The sequence below is a fragment of the Parasteatoda tepidariorum genome, chromosome 7, assembly GCF_043381705.1.
Source record: "Parasteatoda tepidariorum isolate YZ-2023 chromosome 7, CAS_Ptep_4.0, whole genome shotgun sequence".
Lineage (NCBI taxonomy): Eukaryota > Metazoa > Arthropoda > Arachnida > Araneae > Theridiidae > Parasteatoda > Parasteatoda tepidariorum.
This window is the reverse complement of record NC_092210.1, coordinates 30,400,519-30,408,982: the sequence shown is the minus strand read 5'-3', so window position 1 is coordinate 30,408,982 and position 8,464 is coordinate 30,400,519. Positions and strand designations below refer to the sequence as shown.

General features: G+C 29.1%; 2 protein-coding genes across 2 annotated transcripts in view; one reads left to right on the top strand and one right to left on the bottom strand.

Annotated features, from left to right (window-relative positions):
- Positions 1 to 1,150, top strand: part of LOC107444843 (elongation factor-like GTPase 1) — a 38,893-nt gene extending 37,743 nt beyond the window's left edge. Inside the window, exons 24-25 of the mRNA XM_071183747.1 lie at positions 344 to 476; positions 949 to 1,150. Of these exons, the coding sequence (XP_071039848.1) occupies positions 344 to 476; positions 949 to 1,150 (335 nt within the window). The remainder of the gene's footprint in view (positions 1 to 343; positions 477 to 948) is intronic.
- A 1,037-nt stretch (positions 1,151 to 2,187) lies between these two features.
- Positions 2,188 to 7,821, bottom strand: LOC107444845 (doublesex cognate 73A). Its single transcript, XM_016059080.3, has 3 exons — positions 7,607 to 7,821; positions 5,347 to 5,605; positions 2,188 to 3,400 (listed from the first exon to the last, which is right to left on the bottom strand). Exons 1-3 carry the CDS (start codon positions 7,769 to 7,771, stop codon positions 3,309 to 3,311), a joined length of 516 nt encoding a protein of 171 aa, XP_015914566.3. The 5' UTR covers positions 7,772 to 7,821; the 3' UTR covers positions 2,188 to 3,308.
- Between the last annotated feature and the right edge of the window lie 643 nt (positions 7,822 to 8,464).

Genomic DNA, 8,464 nt, shown 5'->3' with positions numbered 1-8,464 from the left:
TATATATATATTTATATATTAATAAGCACACCAGACAAGAAATTAGTCACCCTTAAAAAAATCATGAAAAACATCATTTAATAACGTGTAACACCAACTCTGGATTTGGTAACCGCCTAGATTCGATTAGGAAGTGAGTCCACAAGGTTTTGTAGGTATGTCGAATCTAGTTTAAACCACTCGCTAAGGATTTGATCCTACAAATCCACCAAATTGCATGATGCTGATTTTGGCAGTTACCCGTTGTTCCAACATGTCCCACAAATTTTCAATGGGGTTCAAGTCAGGTGATTTTGCAGGCTAATCGAGATGTAATTGAATGTATGAGTGTTCATAAAACCAGTCACATATTCTTCCAGGGTGATAAACATGCTTGTTGTTGTCATCTTGAAAAACAAGGGTATCGACTGCATACTCTTCATGAAGATGTTGACTGAAAGGCAACACCTGATCATTCATAGTGTTCAAATAAACATGTTGGTTCATTTTAGTGGCTACCTCTGTGAGGAGACCCAATACATTATAAGAAAAACACCCCCAAACATGGCAGACTCACCTCCGTCTTGAACCTAACTTTGCACACAGTCAGGATGAAATACTTCACCTGTTCTTCCATGCACTCGATGACGTGCGTCATTTGAATAAAGTCAAAATCCTGATTCGTCAGATCATATTATATTCCGCCAATCAGCAACTGTTGACGTTCGGTGACTTCCAGCCCACTGAAGTCGCGAAGCTTTATATGATTGTATGAGCAATGACCTCTTATGAGGCGTTTGACTTTAAATGTTCTTTGCCTGCAGCTCCCGTCTCAATGTTTTCTCCCTAACAGGATGAGATGGACCTTCATTTACTAACTGAAGCAATTCCTGTCGGGTTTGGAAGTGATTTTGATTGACAAGTCATGAAACACGTCTCCCGTCTCTTTCATGTATAATCTTTTTCCAGCTACAATTCTGATGTTGTCTTTCATGACAACGTGTATTGTATCACTGCTTGTAGACACGTTGAAAAGTCCTCATTGAAACACCAACAAATCCAGCAACTTCATTCCCCATATGACTATCGGCACAGCCAAGCACAATTCCCCCTTTTTGCCACTCTGTCACATCCTTACACTTACCCATATTTGCACACAATTTCTGCTTAAAACAAAAATATTTCACATATGGCTACTTGCCTTTGATCACATTGAGGGAGTGCGTACACAGTTGCGCACTTCATTTGACTACTGTGTCATCTAAGGAAACCTAATGATTCATTGGTGCTTGCACACTAGGGTGAATAATTTTTTGTCCTGTGAGCTTATATATATATATATATATACCTATCTGATGTGAGCATAACTTGATTTCTTCAAATCCATTTTTACTCTGTTTTCATCTTACATTGTTTTATGGATCTCACTGAAAAAGTTTAAGAAGTTCTTGATTTTTTAAATGGCCATAGATAATGCTTTCCCTTAAATATTTCAATTTTAAAAGGATAATTTATCTATGGAATTTATTGCCATGACTAGAAGTCAATAGTTCTAAAAAATAAATTGAAGTATATTTAATTTTTTTCAGATTTTCTAAATAAACTTTTTTTTAAATTTAAAATCATATAAATTTATATGGTTACTTATTTAAAATCATATTAATTAGGTAAAAAGTAATTACTTTTAAAATTTGGACAAACTATGATGGCTCAGTGGTTAAAGGCACTGAGTTGTTATTGTGAACGACTGGGGCTCGATTCTTAGTGGCAGCTCTAAGTCCACTCAGCTTCAGATTCATGGCTGCTAGTTACTCTAGGAAATATAAGTTGCTTGTATGTAATACTGAACACATTGACACTATTATACGGCTAATAATGAAATTTTAGAGATCTCTCTATGACTTTCTTTGGCCACAAAATGCTGTTATGAGAATGCTTACCTTTTAAGATGTAAAAACGTAGCTGCATTAATTTTTAATTGCATCCAGTACTTTTAACACTGTGCTTGATTTTATTCAAATGAAGATTGCACACATGCAGTTTAGCTGGATAATGATAATTTCTCTTGCTTTAATTCAGAAAGAAATCTAAGTTAATTGAAACATTTTTTTTAAAAATTGCTTCAATTTATTTAACTTTTTCACTTTAAAAAGTAATATAAAGGTATTTGTAATGAATGTATAATCTGGATATTCAGAAATAAAAAAATAAGCAATATGTACCGTAATTTATTTAGAAAAGACATGACATCAATGAAAAAGACAAGTGACAATCAATACAATAAAAAGTTATGCAATCTAATCTACTTATAAATAAAATGAATGCTCATTTTCATATTTTTTAATATCTCTTTTCCTCAGAGAACTTGAATCATTGCATAGTTAATAAATTAAATGATAGCATCTTAATGTGTTTGTGCTAGAATGCTTATGTATGTGACATGTATTTGTGCATGTTTGTTGATAAATAGAGTTATGTTAATCTTAATGGTACTATATACAGGATGATCATTCTTTAGTTTACACGCATATTCTTTTTACTTTATTTTCTAGCAATAACATTTCACTTTTTATGTGTACAGTATTGTAAATTTTGTTAAAATGTTTTTAAAGCAGTTAATGTTATGCTGATTATATTATGATCATTTTAATAGTATTATGTTCGATGGAACTTAAAAAATATTATTTTAGAAAATGAAAGAGGAGTAATTTTTTTTTTTGCTTCTAGTTTTATTCGTTGAAGTTTTGCAATCCCCTAACCAATGTTTTTCTTTTTTCAATTTGAATAAACAGCATGTTATTCTAAATTTCAAAGGAATGTCTAAATTTCAAGGGTATGCTTAGCTTTTACTTTATTTTTAATATTGCCATTTTTATAAAAATTTAAATCTTTTACTATTAATTATACAGAGCTAAGTAATGATAGATCAGATCACATATAATAGGAACTTTTTCTGATCAGGAGCAGAGTGAGCTCTAAGCTGAATTTTGGGTTGTTAATCATCAAAATGCTAGTTATACACTCTATATTTATTATTATTATTTTTCTTTTTAAAAAAAAGCAACTACAATTTAGACAGGTGTGCAGTAAATGAAGATAAACAGCCTTTTGAATTCACCGTGTAAATTTTGTTTCTATTTTGGTGATATTTTATTACTTAGAAAATTTCTTAAGAGTTTTCTTACTTTTACACAAAGCCTCTTTTAGTCCTCATTCTTAATGTGTTAATATTCTCCCCAACAGACACTTTTGCCTTATGCAACTTTTATAAATATAATATATATAAGTTGAAGCTAATCAGATTAGGAAATATTTGCCTTGAAATAGTTCTATCTGAAAATAGTTCTCTTAAATCGTGTTTCCCTTGGTCCAGTTGCGTTATAAACTTCTGTAACTTTGTCCCATGGTATCGGTGGATAATCTGAAATTTAAAAACGAAGTATTACTGTTCGCAATTCTATGCATTATTATGTTTCTTACTAACTGTTTTTATTTTATTTCAATATTTTTCGTTTTACTTTTAAGTCATTGAGAAAATTTATCTCACTGAATTATTTTTGCTACTGAATAGTTTCTTTAACTCCACATATCCAACCATATTTTAAAATTGTCTTGTTAATTAAGATATTTTACTTTTAACATAACATTATGATCAAAACAGTTTTACGTTTTGATATTTACTTCTTCGACATGCTTAGTTTGGCAACTATATTTCTTTTCAGATAGTATTTTATACATGATCTGTAGTCGAATGGCATTTGCAAAATTTATTCCAAATTCTTGACAAAAATAAGAATTTGGCTTTTTGTTGTTGTTGTTGTTGTTATACTTGAGCAATTACTAATGTATTCATAAGAAAGTTTCTACTTGTTTACATTACCCAAATCTCGGAAAAATTCTGCAACAAACCATGAAAATGACCAATTTTAGAATTCGGCACTATAATAACTAGTTCTGTAAGTAGTTCTGAAGTTTATTAAAATTAAGTAGTTCTGATATTTATTAAAATTATTATTCATTGTCAAGATTCCGTATAGCAGTGAAAATTTTCCACTATATTTTCATTATTTGATATTTTGTTCATTTCAAAAACTAATTTTGAATTAATATTTATGAATAATTTTAATTTAACCGAAATTTTGTTAAATTTTTTCTTGAGAAGTCTGATAGTTTTATTTCTGAAAATAAGTTTAAATCCTGTAACTGTATAATGTAATGAACCCTGTTACAATTTTTTCTGGAGTTAAATAATGTTTATTGAAGGATTGATTATCTTCAAGATTTCAATAAATAATAAATATAAAACTTCATAAAAATTAGAAAAACTTTATATTATCTTAAATTTTTTCTGTTAAACCTGAATTTTTTGTTCAAAAATTGATGAACTTTTATTACTTAAGTAATAAATGTTTATAATTGTATTCGTTCAAATGGGAATGTGTTTTCATTTGGTAAATATAAGTTTCAACAATCCAAAAATAGCATTAGTGACCTATCCGTGTATTGTGTGTTACCTTGTGTTTTTCTATCTTGATTTTATGCCAGACATATTATTTTATAGATCAGACATACTATTTTTAAAATGTTTTGTTAACAATTTTGCCTTAAATATTGTACAGTATGACTACATATAGCTTTTATGACAGTTTCTCTTTATTTATTCCAAAATTGCTATTCTGTTGATTTTTTTTTATGTACCTACTTCAGAATAGATTCCTAATTCATAAATAATTTTTTTTAAAAATTTAAGTGTTAACTCCATGTAAAGAAAACGGTTCTTGGGGTTCTGATGTTTACTTTATCTTGGGCAATGGTTCACCATTCTTTGTTAAAGGCTGGATGTCTAAGTTGACTGTACTTTTTTTGATCATGTCTTGATGGTTCAGAATCCTCTTTTATATATTGTCCCTGATGGTTTTATATTTGGAATAATTTACCCATTTATAGAATGTGGCTTCCAATGTAATACTGTCCTCCAATGATCCTTTTGCCTAAGAATGCTGCCCTCTAATCTAAATATTGAGGTAGTGTAGTTTGTGCATGTGCCGCATTGTCGTAAAATCATCATCGAGGATGAATCACAGCCAATTGCTAAAATGAAATGATCTTAAAACGGCCAAAACAAACCGCACAAAAAATTTACTTGTAATTTTTTTTTTTTTTGAAGAAATTTGCTTCTAAATTTTAGTGTTTTTTAATTTAATTTTGTTTTTCATTTTCTACATTATGTTTGGTGCAGTACATTCGCCTCTGGCTCTTGTGCCCTTAAACTCTTAACAAATTCAAATTCACTGTATATTTTGTGTGCTAAAAAGTCAATTTCTGGATTGAAATTAATTTTTTTAATATATTTGAAAATTTACTCACTTCCTTTCTGAAGTCTGCTTTTACGACCCTGAATGCACAACATTCCATACACACTTATACCAGGAATTCGAGCATAGGGTGGTTGTGTATGTAGAACTGGACCCTCCATTATTCCGAAAGTAGGACATTTGCAGACAACTAAATACTGAGCTTTTCCCGTTCTAATGTTCTGTAGGGCTAGAAGCATCCAGTCGTGAGGTTCGTTACAAGGCCTTACTAAATTTACCTCTTCACATACTTTTACTAAAGTTTGTGTTTTCTGAAACAAAATTAAAAAAATAATAATTTTTTAGAATTCATTCATGTAAATATTTGGTTATTTGCACATTTTTAAATCAAAGCACATCTAATATAATAAAATATGAAGGCCAATCTTAAAATTTTTGAATCATATATTTCAATAGTTAAAATTGCATACAACTTTCAATGCTACTTTGGAGCATCTTTATCTAATCACGGCGAAGCACCTAGTACCATTTTTAGGGCTCTATCTTTTTTTGAGCCATTGTAGGAATGCGACATTTTGACTCTGATTAGACTATGTAGACTGCACCTGAGCTGATACCCCTCTCTTCAAATTTTTGCACCACAACCCACGAGAGGACATTCAACCATGACAGATTTAATGTGCATCACTTTATGATGATCTATGAAGGAGTTTTTATGTTCAAAACAACTTTTATTTCATTAAATTAAAAAATATTAAATTTAGGATTTAAATAATTTATTAATATTGATCTAAGAAAGCTTTAATTTAAATTTTGTTATGTATATGTATAAAAGAGATTTTTTATGTTACGATGTTCGCAATTTTTACTATGCACTGAGAGAACAATGTTTTAATAAAATTTGTTTAATATTGCCTTAAAGAAATATATAAATCACATTTTTGTTAAAAAACTTTTGCTCGTTATTTGAAATTTTCAAATGCAGGCCAATGAAAAATTTTTTTTTTCTGAAGTCATCCTTGAATTAACAAGTTTTTAAATGTAAAATATTCCAAATAAAAAATTTTTAAAGTTGCATTTATTTATAAAGTTGCATTTATTTATAAGAAAAACAGTCATTCATCAGTAAAATTTTTTTAATTTACAAAATCAATTAATAATAAATTTTTGAATATGACAAAAAAAATTCCTAATTACTTTTTTATTTTATATTTTAGTACAAATATTGTTCCGATAATCAAAAAAAGTTTTAGTAAATATTAAACTGTCTATTATAATTAAACAATACTATAATATATTTTTACTTGTAATTAGAGTATCAGAAAAAAAAAATCTATAATAGGGACACTGGTATCCCATCTGCGTTAAAGGGTTAAGACCTTATTTTGCCTTTAAAATTTACAAAGTTCTGTTATTTGACAAAACATTACACACACTGTAAAACGTTTTAGTTTATCTCTACAGCAAAAATGGAGGCAACTGCTCTACATCAAAGTGGTGTAGTGATATATAACTCTTGGATCTAGGGGATTAACTATATCAAGAACCCTGGATAGTTCCTGGTGTAGTGAAGCCCCATTAATGTTCTTTTACATTTTTTTGGTGTAAGTAGCAGTCACCATTTTTGTTATTCAATAACAGTAATATTTCTAGTTACAGTTGGATATGATACATAAAGAGTCAGTAATTTTTACAATACAATATAAAGTACGAAGCATTAATTTAAGATGCATGTGTTTAATATTTCCTTAAATGAAGATTGTTTTAGTCAAACATTCACTCAAAACAAAGAGAATATTAATAGAAATTTGAACAAAGCTTAACAAAAACCAAAGTGTATAGAAATAAAATATTTTAAAATTATTTAATACAATTGACAGTTTTATGTACACTTTCTTTTGAAAGCATAATTATCTTTATTATACAACTGAAAACTACAATCCTTTTAAAGCAGCTCTGTTTCTGCGGAATGTTCAGCATCTTGCAAAGCGAAAACAAATGTTTACCTTGGATTGTAAACAATCTAAAGTTGTCGTCTGATGGTTTCCAAAGGTACCCCAAACCATCAGAACCATTGGAGGAAATAATTAGAAACGACGTAAGCTTTACCAATTATTGGTGTTAAGATTTAACTGCACCATTTAAATTGTGTATGAACGCTTTATTCGGTTTTAACTCGAAATCGAATTTTTGGAGTTTTTCAACACCAAAATTGGATAGGTTTTATATCAAAGTTTTTATATCGTAACATTAAATAAAATGTTTTTATGTCAAAAATTGCTTTACCATTAGAAATGTCAGTAAATATTTACCTGTCCATCTCGATCAGCTAATAAATTGATTGTATGGCCGTCATTCGGATGCATTCGTGTAGAACATGGATTTTTCATACCATTAGGACATTTACATAGTGGCTGAATAAATTTTAATCTCATAAATACAGCATTACAAACTTGCTGTGCTGCACATTCAGGCATTGGATTCGTATACGGCCGTCTTTTGTTATAAGACCGACTAGCCACAGTTGCTATCTGGAAAGAAAGAGCTAATAAAACAGAAGATAATGTTTTTTATTACAAACAGGATAAATGTATAAAGACTAATGAATCGATTCACTTAAATTCTTACGATTGTTTTTGATATGCTATATTAGACATCTATTGGTTTTTCTGAAAGGTATTCTTGAATTTTTAATTGGTATTTTTGTTTTCATTTCTACTACGAAATTGATCTAAGACATTTTTATTTTAAATTTTGTTATGTATATGTATAAAAGAGACTTTTTATGTTATGATGTTTGCAATTCTTATTATGCATTGAGAGAACAATATTTTAATGAAATTTGTTTATTATTGCCTGAAAAAAAATATAAATCATATTTTTGTTAAAAATTTTTTGCTCATCATTTGAAATTTTAAAATGCTAGTAAAATTTTTTCCCCTTGAAATTATCCTTGAATTAGCAAGTTTTTAGAATTTGAAAGGGGGTGTTAGCCTTGATTTGCAAAGACGGCGAAATGACGATTAAAAATACCGCCGAAATAATGAAGTCTTGTTGTTTTACTATATATATATATATATGTATANGAGAGAGAGAGAGAGAGAGAGAGAGAGAGAGAGAGACTCAAAATACATGCATGCATTTTGAGTTTTAATTTATTTGAAATTTAT